Source organism: Rhinoraja longicauda, chromosome 18 (assembly GCF_053455715.1).
Source record: "Rhinoraja longicauda isolate Sanriku21f chromosome 18, sRhiLon1.1, whole genome shotgun sequence".
NCBI lineage: Eukaryota > Metazoa > Chordata > Chondrichthyes > Rajiformes > Arhynchobatidae > Rhinoraja > Rhinoraja longicauda.
Genome location: NC_135970.1, coordinates 36,258,760 through 36,275,487, shown reverse-complemented (window position 1 = coordinate 36,275,487; position 16,728 = coordinate 36,258,760). Strand labels below are relative to the sequence as shown.

The 16,728-nt window shown below is 48.2% G+C and overlaps 1 protein-coding gene across 9 annotated transcripts in view; it reads left to right on the top strand.

Moving 5' to 3' along the window:
• The window catches only part of nav2a (neuron navigator 2a), a 592,633-nt gene that overhangs the window by 511,232 nt on the left and 64,673 nt on the right, over positions 1-16,728 (top strand). For all 9 annotated transcript variants that reach the window (XM_078415513.1, XM_078415514.1, XM_078415510.1 and 6 more), the window contains one exon: positions 1,852-1,904. In XM_078415513.1, the coding sequence (XP_078271639.1) occupies positions 1,852-1,904 (53 nt within the window). The remainder of the gene's footprint in view (positions 1-1,851; positions 1,905-16,728) is intronic.

Sequence of the window (16,728 nt, the reverse complement as noted above, 5' to 3'; positions counted from 1 at the left end):
GTATTCATTTCCTGTATGTTGCCATTGATATTCAACGTCATAGGAATATCACTGACATCCATATGATTGTTTAAGAAAATAACTGCAGATGCTGGGGTACAAATTGAAGGTATTTATTTCACAAAATGCTGGAGTAACTCAGCAGGTCCGGCAGCATCTCGGGAGAGAAGGAATGGGTGACGTTTCGGGTCGAGACCCTTCTTCAGACTAGGTCTCGACCCGAAACGTCACCCATTCCTTCTCTCCTGAGATGCTGCCCGACCTGCTGAGTTACTCCAGCATTTTGTGAAATCCATATGATTGTTAGTGTGAAACTGACAATCATAAACCAGTACCCAATACCAACAAGCAAAATGTTTTTTAAATGAAGCCACCGCTCCTGTACAGTGAAGCATTAGGTGCAAACCACAGACTGTAATTTGAGTTGCAAAATTGAATGCTGCATTCCAACAAAGATCTTCAACTCGGGCGGTGAATCTGTGGAATTCATTGCCACAGACGGCCGTGGGGGCCAAGTCAATGGATACTTTTAAGGCAGAGATCGACAGATTCTTGATTGGTCAGGGTTACGGGGAGAAGGCAGGAATGGGTGACGTTTCCTGGCAGAACTTTCATATGAAGAAAGACTGGATAGACTAGGCTTATACTCGCTGGAATTTAGAAGACTGAGGGGGGATCTTATTGAAACATATAAAATTCTTAAGGGGTTGGAGAGGCTAGATGCGGGAAGATTGTTCCCGATGTTGGGGAAGTCCAGAACCAGCGGTCACAGCTTAAGGATAAGGGGGAAGTCTTTTAGGACCGAGATGAGAAAACATTTCTTCACACAGAGAGTGGTGAGTCTGTGGAATTCTCTGCCACAGAAGGTAGTTGAGGCCAGTTCATTGGCTATATTTAAGAGGGAGTTAGATGTGGCCCTTGTGGCTAAAGGGATCAGGGGGTATGGAGAGAAGGCAGGTACAGGTTACTGAGCTGGATGATCAGCCATGATCATATTGAATGGCGGTGCAGGCTCGAAGGGCCGAATGGCCTACTCCTGCACCTATTTTCTATGTTTCGGGTCGAGACCCTTCTTCCTACTCCTTTCCTACAGAGATGCTGTCTGACCCACTGAGTCGCTCCAGCATTTTGTGTCCAGCTTTGGTACAAACCAGCATCTGCTGTTCCTTCCTGCACATTTATGAAGGGTCTCGACCCGGAACGTCACCCATTCCTTCCCTCCTGAGATGCTGCCTGTCCCGCTGAGTTACTCCAGCATTTTGTGTCTACCTTCAGCAGCTAAAAGCACAGTCAGCGAAGAGTGACAACAATTGGAATGTGAAGAGGTGAAGTGTCTCTGGCGCTGCAAGCACTGTAAGGTAGCAACTCTACCGCTGCGCCACCATGCCACCCCAGATATTGGCACAGAAGCAACTCCCTCCAATTTTCAGCCATATTTTCTGCAAATATTATAGTTTCCATTTTGGATGTTGGTTGATCCATTGACTTCTTCTTGCAACCCATCTTCTGTATTCCAGCAATTTGCAATCTGTTTAGCGTTATTTGTAATTTACATTCATTAGGTTCTGCCACGTTTTGCTCTCCATCCATCCGAATTGTACAACTTGTCCAACCGGAATCAGATTTTTTCGGAATATTTATTTAATCCAGCAAGATCACGGTTAATTGTGTTTCTGTGCAGGTCCGTATTTATGGTTGAAAAGGCAAGACGAAAATATTGTTGTTCACCTATGTGTAACAATTAGTGCATTGTGTCGGCTGGTTACGTCAGCGATGTTGGGATGAACCTTTTTCTCACAGGCGTGTTCGACCAAACTAATAATTTTCTCTTTTCTTTCCCTTTGAACCCAGTTCATGGATCATCCCTCTCTCTGGTCTCCAGCACTTCCTCCATTTACTCAACTGTAAGTAGCTCCAGTTTTAATCATTTTCCCATTGAGTATTCAGACTCTGATTAGTAAAGATGCTTAACCTGTTCAGTGCCACCCCCAAGTATACTCAGGTCATGGCCAAAGGTTTTTTTTAAAACTTGGTAGTGAACAGGTTAATATAAATTGGGGCGTCACAGTGGCGCAGCCGGCAGGGCTGCTGCCTCACAACGCCAGAGACCCGGGTTCGATCCTGATCTTGGGTGCTATCTGTGTGGAGTTTGGGACCGCGTGGGTTTCCTCCTGGTGCTCCAGTTTCCTCCCACATCCCAAAGATGTGAGGGTTTGTTGGTTAATTGGCCCTCTGTGAATGTCCCTTGTGTGTACGGAGTGGATGCAGAGAGTAGAATAACATAGATCTAGTGTGAACGGTGATCACCACCGGTCGGTGTGGATTTGGTGGGCCAAATGGCCTATTTCCATGCTGTATCTCTAAACTAAACATAAATACTGTTGTCTACAAATTCTCCCCTTTCATGTTGTATATTAGATTTTGAGAACCTTTATCTCCAAAATGTACTTTCATTGAGTTCAACAAAGAGGTTGATGGTTCAGTGGTTCAATGGTGCTTTTTTGTCACATGTACCTAGGTACGGTGAAATTCCTTTTCTGCATACAGTTCAGTAAAAATCTTACTTTACAGAGGCACAATCATACTTAAGATACTTGGGCGGCATGGTGGCGCAGCAGTAGAGTTGCTGCCTCACAGCGCCAAAGACTCGGGTTCCATCCCGACTACGGGTGCTTGTCTGTGCGGAGTTTGTACGTTCTCCCCGTGACCTGCGTGAGTTTTCTTGGAGATCTGCGGTTTCCTCCCACACTCCGAAGACATGCAGGTTTGTAGGTTGCTGACCGAGCACTTCCCCCTCCCATTCCCAGTCTGACCTTTCTGTCATGGGCCTCCTCCAATGCCATAGTGAGGCCCACCGGAAATTGGAGGAACAGCACCTCACATTTCGCCTGGGCAGCTTGCAGCCCAGTGGTATGAACATCGACTTCTCCAACTTTAGATAGTTCCTCTGTCCCTCTCTTCCCCTCCCCCTTCCCAGATCTCCCTCTATCTTCCTGTCTCCAGCTATATCCTTCCTTTGTCCCGCCTCCCTGACATCAGTCTGAAGAAGGGTCTCGATCCGAAACGTCGCCCATTCTTTCTCTCCTGAGATGCTGCCTGACCTGCTGAGTTACTCCAGCATTTTGTGAATAAATACAGGTTTGTAGGTTAATTGGCTTAATAGGTTAAATGTAAAATTGTGTGTAGGGTAGTGTTAATGTGCGGTGATCGATGTCGGTGCGGACTCGATGGGCCGAAGAGCCTGTTTGCGCACTGTATCTAAACTAAACTAAACAGGTTAAGGTGTGAAATGGAGAGATCAGAGGGGTCGAAGATTGAGGAAAACGTAGAATGGATCATTGTTGGCTCGGGGAAGGTGACAACTGGGCATACAAAGATAAACTTTAATCAGGACTGTCAAGAGAGTGAAGTTAGAGAAATCAATATTCATACCACTGAGGTCAGAAAGCTTTTTTTTTTTTAGCTACTGTACATCTAATAATACATCATTGGCATGCTATGTATTGCAAAATGAATATTATTTGAAGGGCAGTGTTTCAGATAAAGCAACTTTGAAGTTGAACGGTCAGTGAACATTTGATTAACTTTCAACAAGTGGTATTTTAAATCCTTTTCATGAGAATTAAGCTGCTTTATTTAATCATTTTTTAATTAGTAACGTTGCACTGTCAGGGCTAAAAAATTGTTCAAACAGGAAGACCGACACAAAATGCTGGAGTAGCTCAGGCAGTCGAAAGAAGGGTCTCGACCCGAAACGTCACCCATTCCTTCTATCCAGAGATGCTGCCTTTCCCGCTGAGTTACCCCAACATTTTGTGCCTATATGTGGTGTAAACCAGCATCTGCAGGCCGTTTCTATGCGACACAAACAGGAAGCTTTTCTGTGCTTTGGTTCATGATTCTTTCTCACTTGTTTTGGAAAAACAGATTGTTACGTCATTAGCTTACACCGGCAGCATTTAATTTAGCCTTGCGCATGCAAGCAAAACAACTTGTGGCAACACCCGTAATGTCACTTTACCTGTTAGTTACCTCCTGGCTGCTGCTGTTATATTTTGAATTCACTTGCTGCAAACTCGCTCCATTCACGAAGAATGCGGCGCTCTCAGGTGCTCGGTAATGTGATAGCTAGGGAGACGTCCGCTTTTTGTTGCCCTTCAGAACAGATCTTACTGCAATAGTGGCAGTTCATGATCGCAGCACGCTCAGAAGGATGACAGCGTTTACACTTACCAGGGCTCCTGGAACCAGGGAACTGATGGTAAGTGAGGGCTGGAATTTTCATCGGTTGTGAGGCTGAGCTGCAGTGTTTTTATAATCATGGGCCCTCCGGATAGTGTGAGTGTGGAGAGGATGTTTCCACTAGTGGGAGAGTCGAGGACCAGAGGCCACAGCCTCAGAATGAAAGGACGTTCCTTTAGGAAGAAGATGAGGAGTAATTTCTTTAGTCAGAGGGTGGTGAATCTGTGGAATTCATTGCTACAGACGGCTGTGGAGTCCAGGTCAATGGGTATTTTTAAGGCAGAGATTGACAGATTTTCATTAATTAGGGTGTCAGGGGATTATGACGAGAAGGCAGGAGAATGGGGTTGAGAGGGAAAGATAGATCGGCCGTGATTGAATGACAGAGTAGACTTGTTGGGCCGAATGGCCTAATTCTGTTCCTAGAATTTATGGAGTGTGGTGGAAGGGTGGTTCAGCAACTGTTCTTTCAAAGAAGATTTTCATTTTAAATTTTGTGTTCCAAGTAATTCATTGGATGAAAAAGTTGTCCGAGGAAAGATCGAGTACATTGTACCGACACTGGACTTTACAAGAATAAAAGAGGTCATCTCATTAAAACCTATGTTTACAAGGGACGGTGGCGCAGCGGTAGAGTTGCTGCCTTACAGAGCCAGAGTCCCGGGTCTGATCCTGACTATGAGTGCTGTCTGTACGGAGTATGTACGTTCTCCCTGTGATCGTGTGGGGTATTGTCTGGGCGCTCCGGTTTTCTCCCACACTCTAAAGAAGTACAGGTTTATCAGTTAATTGGATTCTGTAAAATTGTGAATTCTCCCCACTGTGTAGGATAGTGCTAGTAGTGTACAGGATGATCGCTTGTCGGCACGGATCCGGTGGGCCGAAAGGCCTCTTTCCACACAGTATCTCTAAAGTCTAAACTAAAGTAAAATCCTATCCTGTTAGAATTAATTTCCTTATTAATGTTGCGTCTTATTCACACTTTACATTGGTTTATTTAATAAAACATAAAAACTCATGTTGTGGAACAATAATGATAATAATTGAGACATTTATTTTACTTAGAATTTGATTTGCATTTTACCCGCGTTTGATTTACGCGCTTGATTAACGCGCTTATCTAATTACCATCAAAGTTTAATTTACACGCCCCTATTTTCAGAATAACTCATTCAAATGATTGCTTGGTACTGTGTAGTGTAGTTACGTGCGGTGCCTGGCACGTTTGATATACAAGCTGTTTGATCTACACACTGCTTTTCAAACAGGGTATCCCCTGTGTAAAACGCAAGGCACATGTACAGGATAAATGATTGAATGCTTTATTGTCGCAGTGAAGTTCTTTGCTTGCATACCCAAGGTATGCAAGGAGGCACCACAAAAAGGGCATCTCCACCCATCTCTTCCCCCCCCTCCCCCTCCCCCTCACAATGGCCATGAGTGAAGGTCGACTTATTGACTAGCCCATTGTGAACAAGGATTAATATGCAGTTAAATTGTAATTGTGCGAAAAGTGATACATGTTTCTCTTCTCTTTTGCAATAAATGTGTTATTGTTGCCAAGTGATTGGAGGTATTTTTGGGTGATACTTGCAAAGGCAATCTGCTCAGGGCGTGTTTACGTTTTGTAATAGGTGTTGGATATCTGAAGTAGATAATAAGCTTTAATAATTGCGAACTGTGTTATTGCCTGGAGTAGTCGAAAAATGATGCAATGGTATTTACAATGCAGTTTTGCTTAGTATCGAGGAAGGGACTGCCACTGCTGATTTAAACCGAAGATAGACACAAAAAGCTGGAGTAACTCAGCAGGTCAGATCGCAGGCCTGAAGAAATGGAACAGGTGACGTTTCGGGTCAAGACCAATAGATCTTTTCTGACCAGCTGAGTTACTCCAGCTTTTTGTGTCTTTCTTTGGCTTTCTGTCTTCTGCATTAAGGAACTTCATTATGGGCGGCACAGTGGCTCAGCGGTAGAGTTGCTGCCTTATAGCACCAGAGACCCGGATTCGAATGTACAGAGTTTGTACATTCTCCCTATGATCGCGTGGGTTTTAGTTTAGTTTAGAGATACAGCGCGGAAACAGGCCCTTCGGCCCACCGAGTCCGTACCGGCCAGCGATCCCCGCACATTAACACTACCCTACACACACTAGGGACAATTTACACATTCACCAAGCCAATTGGCCTACATACCCGTACGTCTTTGGAGCGTGGGAAGAAACCGAAGATCTTGGAGAAAACCCACACTGTCACGAGGAGAACGTACAAACTCCGTACAGACAGCACCCGTGGTCGGGATCGAACACTGGTCTCTGGTGCTGCAAGCGCTGTAAAGCAGCAACTCTACTGCTGTCTTTTCCTGGTTTCTGCCCACACTCCAAAAGACATGCAGGTTTGTAGGTTAAGTGGCTTCTGTAAATTGTATTTTGTCCCTAGTGTGTAGTGTTAGTGTACGGGGGTGATCACTGGTTTGCATAGACTGGGTGGGATGAAGAGCCTGTTTCCACGCTGCATCTCGAAAGTAAAGTCTAAAGTCTAAAAGACCTTCATTCATTCATTTGGAATTGAAGTTCGCCGGGTTTTTTCTGTTGGGCAAACAACCCCAATTTCTTCCAGGGAGGTTTCCCAGAAGTTGTTGACTTGAGCAATGGTCTTACCATTGTTGCTAATTCATTGGAGTCACTAAGTAATTTGATAAATCTTCCTGGTGGCAACGAGCAACAAAAAGCAAGGGAGAAAACTCCCAGTCAATGAATATTGAGGGTTAAAATATTGTCTGTGTAGGAAGGAACTGCAGATGCTGGTTTAAACCAGTCTGGACTACTGCAACAGCCTCCTCTATGGCGCACCCTCAAAAATCATCAATAAACTTCAATACATTCAAAACTCCGCTGCCCGTCTACTCACACACACCTCGATCCGTGACCATATCACCCCCGTCCTTTATAAACTCCACTGGCTCCCCATCCCCCAGAGAATCCAGTACAAAATCCTCCTCATAACCTACAAAGCCCTCCATAACCTGGCCCCATCCTACCTGACCGACCTCCTCCACAGGCACACTCCCACCTGCACCCTCCGCTCTGCCGCTGCCAATCTCCTATCCCCCCACATCCGGACTAAACTCAGATCCTGGGGGGACAGGGCTTTCTCCATCGCTGCTCCCATCCTATGGAACTCACTACCCCAAACCGTTAGAGACTCCCCCACACTCACCACATTCAAAACATCGCTGAAGTCTCACCTGTTCAGTACTGCCTTCAACCACTGAAGGTCACCTCACCTTCTGTCTCCTTTCTCTGTTCATTTATTTATTTACTTATTTATCTATTTATTCATTTCCCTATGTTCTCAAAATCTCTGTAAAGCGTCTTTGAGTATATGAAAAGCGCTATATAAATAAAATGTATTATTATTATTATTATTATTAAACTGAAGATAGACACAAAAAGCTGGAGTAACTCAGCAGGACAGGCAGCATCTCTGGAGAGAAGATATGGCTGACATTCCGGGTTGAGACTCTACTTCAGACTAGTTAGGGATTAGGGAAACGAAAGATATAGACGATGATGTAGAGAGATAAAAAACATGAATGAAAGATAGGCAAAAAAGTAACGATGATAGTATGGCGAGTCCGGAAACTTGTTGGTTGTAGAAGAAGTTTATTGCAGCCGCAATATTCGAATACAGAGTTAAACAACAAGGTAAAGGACAACCATCAAAAACTTACTGTCTTCTTCGAAGACTTCGCCGAACTACTATTTCGGGCGCCAAACGCGCACATGACATCGCTGGCCAATCAGCGATGTCGCTCCCTGGACCAATCCCCATGGTCGCGTTCACACGTGACCTCGCTGGCCAATCCGAGGGTTCGACGACCTGGACCATTCTCTATGGTCGCTACATGACCCCCCCCAGAACCCGAGGTGCGGAACCTAGCAGGGAGCCGGATTTCGCGACCATAACGAGTACGGAGAGGGACAGCCTGAACCACAGGAGCCGGGGGTTCCGGACTTGGCGGAACAGCCGGAACGGGAGGTCCTGGAGGAACTACCGGAACGGGGGGTCCTGGAGGAACTGCCGGAACGGGGGGTCCTGGAGGAACTGTCAGAACGGGGGGTCCTGGACTGAGCGGAACTAACGGAGGTCGGCCTCTCCTAGGGGTTTGACCGACCAGGACTGGTTGATCCGGATCCAAATGTGCAGGTTTGAGCCGGGACACCGAGACGAGCTCACTCTTGCCGCACATGTCTAAGGTGAAGGTAGCCGTTCCCTTACGCAAAACCCGGAACGGCCCTTGATAGACCCTCTGCAACGGGGCGCGATGGGAATCTTTTCGCAGAAAAACGAACTCACAGTCCTTCAGGGAAGGCGGTTCATGTACCATGGGACACCCATGACGTGAAGTCGGAACTGGAGCCAGGGAGCCCACCCGTTCCCGGAGAGATGCTAACACTGATGGGACTGTAGGCAGCTGGTCTGAAGGGTCCGGAAACAGATCTCCGGGTACTCGAAGTGTCGAGCCATATACTAGCTCTGCGGACGACGCACCGAGATCTAGCTTAGGAGCAGTCCGGATGCCCAAAAGAACCCAAGGGAGCTGGTCTACCCAGTCCGGGCCTTCAAGCCTTGCACTGAGGGACGCCTTAAGTTGGCGGTGGAACCTTTCTACGAGTCCATTTGCCTGGGGGTGATATGCAGTCGTGGGTTGTAACTTGGACCCGTACAGTTCTGCGAGCGCGGCCCAGAGGGACGAAGTGAATTGTGGGCCTCTGTCAGTGGTAATAACTGCCGGGACCCCGAAACGAGCTACCCAATGAAGGGCCAAAGCCCTAGCACAAGACGCTGACGAAATATTAGACAATGGGAAAGCCTCTGGCCACCGGGTGAACCGATCCACCACCGTGAGGAGGTGGGTGTAGCCCCGGGAGGAAGGCAAAGGACCGACCAAATCCACGTGGATGTGGAAAAAACGAACAGCCGGGACCTCGAAATCCTGTACGGGGGGCTGGACATGGCGCTGGACTTTAGCGGTCTGACAGGGAACGCAGGCACGCGCCCAACCCGCTACCTGTTTCCGTAGGCCATGCCAGACAAACCGAGCTGCTACCAAAGCAGAGGTGGAGCGGATGGACGGGTGCGCCAGCCCATGAATGGCATCGAAAACCCGGCGCTGAAGGGAGGGCGGTACTACCGGCCTGGGACGGGGAAGAGAAACATCGCACCAGACTTTTGTGCCTTCTGACCCACAAGCTACCTGGGCCAACTTCAATCCCGAAGTGGTGGACTGGTATGCCGAAGCGGTATCCGCTAGAAGCTGTGCCTCCGCAAGCTCTTGGGGATCCACTTCGCAGTCCACCGCCGAAATAGGGGGAAAAGCAGGTCTAGACAGGGCGTCAGCAACGGCATTAAGCTTACCCGCGACATGACGGACATCGGTGGTGAATTCGGAGATAGCAGTCAGGTGCCGCTGCTGGCGGGCCGACCATGGGTCAGACAATTTGACAAAAGCAAATGTTACTGGTTTATGGTCCGTAAAGGCCACAAATGGGCGGCCCTCAAGGAAGTACCTGAAATGACGAACAGCTAAATAGAGGGCCAAAAGCTCTCGGTCAAATGCGCTATACTTCAGCTCAGCCGAATTTAGTTGCCGGCTGAAATACGCCAAAGGCTGCCAACGGCCACCGACCTGCTGCTCCAGAACCCCGCCCACCGCCACGTCAGAGGCGTCAACCGTCAGGGCCGTGGGGGCGGAGGGGCTCGGGTGGACCAACATGGTGGCGTCTGCCAAAGCTGCCTTAGCTGCTGTAAAAGCCGACTCTGCGGTCGGGGACCATATCAACTCTACCGGATTCCCTGCAAGGCATTGGAAAAGCGGGCGCATGACTCGCGCAGCTGCCGGAACGAACCTATGGTAGAAATTAACCATGCCTACGAACTCCTGTAGCCCTTTTACTGTGGTGGGCCTAGGAAATGCCCGGATAGCCTCCACCTTTTCGGGCAAAGGGGAGGCGCCGGCAGGTGTAATTCTGTGCCCTAGAAAATCAAGAGCAGGAAGGCCGAATTGACATTTGGAGGGTTGGATTATGAGCCCGTGGTCTTGGAGCCGCTGGAAAACGGTCCGCAAGTGGGCCTGGTGTTCCTGCACTGAGGTGCTGGCAACCAGGATGTCGTCTAAATAAATAAACAAAAAGGGTAAATCCCGGCCCACGCGGTCCATCAGTCGTTGGAAAGCCTGTGCCGCGTTCTTTAAACCGAAAGGCATACGCAACCATTCAAACAACCCGAACGGAGTAATCGTTGCAGTTTTCTGTATGTCCTCCGGTCGCACCGGGATCTGGTGGTATCCTCGCACCAAATCGATTTTGGAGAACACCACCGCTCCTTCCAGCCCAGATGAAAAGTCCTGTAGGTGCGGTATGGGGTAGCGATCAGCCGTGGTGACAGCATTGAGACGCCGATAATCGCCACATGGTCTCCACCCCCCAGATGCCTTGGAGACCATATGTAACGGCGAGGCCCACGGGCTGTCAGACTGACGAACAATTCCCATTTCCTCCATCTTCCTGAACTCTGCCCGTGCCACCACCAGTTTGTCTGGCGGTAGCCTCCTGGCCCGAGCGAAAACAGGAGGGCCTTCGGTGCGGATGTGATGAACCACGCCGTGCTTGGCCGAAGACGTGTCGAAACGTTGAATGAGCAGCTCTGGAAACTCCGCCAGAATCTCAGCATACGAGTCGGGGCCGCGACGACGGCCTGGACAGTAGGGCTGGGCGAGGAGGCGATTGTCGGAGCGACGTGCTCATCTTCGGCGGAGGGTCGGAGGTCGTTACCGCGGACATCAGGGACCAGTGAAAAAGCCCAGAGAAAATCTGCTCCCAAGATCGCTTGTTTGACGTCGGCTATGATGAATGACCATTCGTACGTGCGGAGGCCTAACACAAGGGACATCTTCCGTATACCGAAAGTGCGAATTGGGCTGCCATTAACCGCGATGAGGGTGGGACCTGTCTTACCCGATCTGGTTTCGAGGTCGGTCGGCGGCACTATACTGACGATGGCTCCCGTGTCCACCAAAAATTCTGTGTCCGTGAATCGATCATGGACATAGAGGCGCCGGTTCTGGCCAATCGTAACTGCCCCTATGTACGATCGGCCGAGGCATTTCCCGCGAAGGTACAAGGTGAGCGGCAGTTGCGGGATTCGCTACCCCATCGTAGGTGATAATAGCACCAGCCGCGCTTGTGCGGATCTTTTTGGCGGGCTTTCGGAGAATTGGCGGGAGACGTGGCGCCATCTTGCCGTCGCTGTGGCGTGGTCACTGATGTCGAGACCTTGTTGATCGAACCGCTTGCCTGGTCCTTTGCCTTGTTTTTAGCCGCTATGAGCGCGTCCGCTTTCGCTGCATATGCTTCGGGGTCCTTAAAAGAACAATCCGTGAGCAGCAGTCGGACATCCTCAGGAAGCTTCTCGCGGAATGCCTGTTCGAACATAGGGCAATCCGTATGCTCACCGGCTAGCATCATCATTTCGGACATGAGGACGGAAGGCAGTCGGTCTCCAAGATCCGGTAGGTGCAGAAGTCTTGCCGCACCACCATGCTTATTAAACCCGAAGATTCGCAGTAATACTTTCTTCAGGGCCTCGTACTTGCTTTCCGCAGGTGGATTAACGATGAACCGCATCACGCGCGTGGTCGTCTCCGATGATAGAGCGCTGACGAGGTAGTAATACCTCGTGGAGTCGTCCGATATCTTCTTTATATGAAATTGAGCTTCGGTGTGTATAAACCAAGATTGCGGTGCGTGCGTCCAAAACCATGGAAGGTGAACGCTTACCGCGCTTGACTCCGGTGTGCCCGTCGCGGCCATCGCCGACGAGGCGTCGGGTCCCTGCATAGTCGGTGATCATCCAGATCACGTCGGGGTCACCAATATGGCGAGTCCGGAAACTTGTTGGTTGTAGAAGAAGTTTATTGCAGCCGCAATATTCGAATACAGAGTTAAACAACAAGGTAAAGGACAACCATCAAAAACTTACTGTCTTCTTCGAAGACTTCGCCGAACTACTATTTCGGGCGCCAAACGCGCACATGACATCGCTGGCCAATCAGCGATGTCGCTCCCTGGACCAATCCCCATGGTCGCGTTCACACGTGACCTCGCTGGCCAATCCGAGGGTTCGACGACCTGGACCATTCTCTATGGTCGCTACAATAGAGGATTATCTGTCCCTTTATGCATTACTGTGCAGAATTTGGCTGCTGCATTTGTGATTACTCTTAAAGATAGACACAAAATGCTGGAGTAACTCAGCAGGACAGGCAGCATCTCGGCTGGAAGGAATGGGAGACGTTTCGGGTCAAGACCCTTCCTCAGACCACCTTGATTACTCTTAATTGTCTCTGACACTTAGGATGCCCTGAGGTTGTGTGTATATGTGCACATGTTTGTTTTTCTTTTATCTTCCAAGTAAAGGTGGGTTAGTAAACTTAACAGACGGACATAACCTGCATTCAAAGCACAGTTTGATAAATGACCTTGTTACTGGGAGTCAGTGTTGTCGTAGAATTCGTTCAATGCAGTAACCTCAATAGTGGCAGCTCCCTAATCAATTGTGTTGGTTTTCTATTGATGTTTCTCAACCCACCATCAGACTCAGGAACAGCTTCTTCCCCTCTGTTAACAGGCGTCTGAAAAGTCCTTCCATAAGCTAGGGTGCTGTACCTTACACCATTGCGAACATTGGACTTTGTCTCTGGAACTGGTGCGCTACAAAGCTGAGAATTATATTCTTCACTCTGCATCTTCCCCTTTGCTCTATCCATTGGTACTTGAGTTTGGCTTGATTGTTTATGTGCATATTATTATCTGATCTGTTTGGATAGCATGCAAAACAAAGCTTTTCAGTGCACCTTCGGTACACGTGACAATAATAAACCTAAACCCAAACCAAATCAGCTTACATGAAGCAGGTTGAATCAAATATGTTGAAAATAGGAATGCTTTCATGCAACCCGGATCTGGATGGACATTCTTTCCTTTAGCATCCATGGAACAAGGCTGATTTTAGTTTAGACAGTCTGAGCAAGGGTCTCAAACCCTGAAACATCACCCATTCCTTCTCTCCAGAGATGCTGCCTGTCCCGCTGAGAACTCCATTATTTTGTGTCTGTTTTCGGTGTAAACCAGCATCTGCAGTTCCTTCCTACTGATCTTAGTTTAGTTTAATTTATTATTGTCACGTGCACTGAAGGTACAGTGAAAAGCCCTTTGTGGAAAGTGTATACATGATTACAATCAAGCCATCTACTGACAGAGGTTCACCTGCACCTCCTCCAACCTCATCTATTGTATCTGCTGCTCTAGATGTCAACTTATTTACATCGGCGAAACCAAACGCAGGCTCGGCGATCGTTTCGCTCCACACCTTCGCTCAGTCCGCCTTAACCAACCTGATCTCCCGGTGGCTGAGCACTTCAACTCCCCCTCCCACTCCTAGTCTGACCTTTCTGTCATGGGCCTCCTCCAGTGCCATAGTGAGGCCCCCCGGAAATTGGAGGAACAGCACCTCATATTTCACGGGCAGCTTGCAGCCCAGCGGTATGAACATTGACTTCTCCAACTTTAGATAGTTCCTCTGTCCCTCTCTTCCCCTCCCCCTTCCCAGATCTCCCTCTATCTTCCTGTCTCCACCTATATCCTTCCTTTGTCCCGCCCCCCCTGACATCAGTCTGAACAAGGGTCTCGACCCGAAACGTCACCCATTCCTTCTCTCCTGAGATGCTGCCTGACCTGCTGAGTTACTCCAGCATTTTGTGAAAGAAATACCTTCGATTTGTACCAGCATCTGCAGTTATTTTCTTACATCTACTGTGTCCAGATACGGGATAGAGGGTGTAACATTTATTGCAAGATTAAATGTTGGTTTAGTTTAGTTGGTGAGAGGATGTGTAGGAAAGAACTGCAGACGCTGGTTTAAATCAAAGATAGACACAAAATGGTGGAGTAACTCAGCAGGGCAGGCAGCATCTCTGGATACTCTCAGCATTTCTCCAGAGATGCTGCCTGTCCCGCTGAGTTACTCCAGCATTTGGTGAGAGGATGGTTCAAGTTGCCTGTAGACAGCTGGGAAGAAACTATTCCTGAATTGGAGGTGTGCAGTTTCACACTTCTACACCTCGTATCTCCAGGGACGCAAATACTTTTTTTGTGTGTCTTTCATTGCACATCTGGGGTGTGTGGCATTGCAAAAAACACATATGTGGCATTGGCAAAGGGGGGAGAGGCAATGCCTTTGTACCGTCAACTAAGCTGGTTAAGGGAGGCCAGTGGAGGTTATAAAATGTCAATGGGGTTTCTGCTGAACTCAATGTGAACATGAGCTACAGTACTTTTAACAACCTGACATGTGAACTCTTTGTCCAAAGGCAATAATTCATTTTGACCAGTCGCTCTTCACTATTCGGCAGGATATGGCACCCAGATGCACCTTGGCAGCTGAGCCAGTGAGAATATGGCACTTGCTCCCTCTGCCCCGAATGAAAATTCCCTATTAGATCAGAGCATTGGGAAATTTACCTTGAACACCTTTGCAAACTTGCTCATGTCAAACAATTTAGATTTTAGAACCATAGAAACGTAGAAAATAGGTGCAGGAGTAAGTCATAGAGTCATAGAGTGATACCGTGGGGGATACAGGCCATTTGGCCCAACTCGCCCATACCGGCCAACAATGTCCCAGCTACACTAGTCACAGAGTGATACAGTGTGGAAACAGGCCCTTTGGCCCAACTCGCCCATACCGGCCAACAATGTCCCAGCTACACTAGTCACAGAGTGATACAGTGTGGAAACAGGCCCTTTTGCCCAACTCGCCCACACCGGCCAACAATGTCCCAGCTACACTACTCCCACTTGCCTGCACTTGGTCCATAACCCTCCAAACCTGTCCTATCCAATGTACCTGTCCAACTGTTTCTAAAACGATGGGATACTCCCAGCCTCAACTACCTCGTCCAGCAGCTTGTTCCATACACCCACCACCCTCTGTGTGAAAAAGCTACCCCTCGGATTCCTATTAAATCTTTTCCCCTTCACCTTGAACCTATGCCCTCTGGTCCTCGATTCCCCTACTCTGGGTAAAGGATTCTGTGCATCTACTTGATCTATTCCTCTCATGATTTTGTACATTAAGCCATTCGGTTTTTCGAACCAGCACCGCCATTCAATATGATCGTGGCTGATCATCCAAAATCAGTATCCCGTTCTTGCTTTTTCCCCCCATATCCCTTGATTCCGTTAGTCCTAAGAGCTAAATTCCCGTTAGCCCTAAGAGCATTATTAGCATTCAAACCTTTTTTTTTGTGATGTTTCGGGGGGTACAGCTTATTGACAGCCCTTAAAAACCCGATGGCTCCGTAGCAATCTTAGAGTCAGAAATAAGGTCTTCACCTTTGATCACCTCCTGATCATCAACTACCCATCAACACTAAACCTATGTACATTATGGAAAGTTGAGCTATGACTTATGTGCAAGATCAGAGATGAACAAACAATTTTAATGTAACAGGGATATATATACATAATCTGAAAAAAAATGTCACACTCAAAAATTGACAGAAAATGCTGGAATAACTCAGCGGGTCAGGCAGCATCTCTGGAGAACATGGATAGGTGACGTTTCACAGAGTGCTGGAGTAACTCAGCGGGTCAGGCAGCATCTCTGGAGAACATGGATAGGTGACGTTTCACAGAGTGCTGGAGCAACTCAGCGGGTCAGGCAGCATCTCTGGAGAACATGGATAGGTGACGTTTCACAGAGTGCTGGAGTATCTCAACGGGTCAGGCAGCATCTCTGGAGAACATGGATAGGTGACGTTTCACAGAGTGCTGGAGCAACTCAGCGGGTCAGGCAGCATCTCTGGAGAACATGGACAGGTGACGTTTCACAGAGTGCTGGAGTATCTCAACGGGTCAGGCAGCATCTCTGGAGAACATGGATGGGCAACATTTTGGGTCGGAACCCTTCTTCTGTTCTCCAGTGATGCTGCCTGACCCGCCGAATTACTCCAGCACTTTGTATCTTTTTTTTTTGTTGGTAAACCGGCATCTGCAGTTCCTGGTGTCTATATGACACTCAACAGCTTTGCTGTTCAGAAAGATGCCTTTCATGATGACTATAAGACTGCCAGTACGTGAAGCCACGCATTATTATCACTGTCAAGCCAAGTAAAAGGGTAAAGGAAACCGGAGTTTCCTTTGTGGGTTGGTATAATATGTGTACTGATTTACTGAATTGTACTTAAAATAAAGAATTTCACGGTGTCTAAGTACAACCCAGCTGGGGGGGGGGGGGTGGGGGGGAGGGGAGGGGGAGAATGAAGGGGGACCCAGAAGGGGCTGGTGGGAACGTATTTTCATTTTAGTTTAGGAAGGTAAGACTGTTAAGCCTGTTCCATTAGCTTTTTGCAACTTGGTCGGCG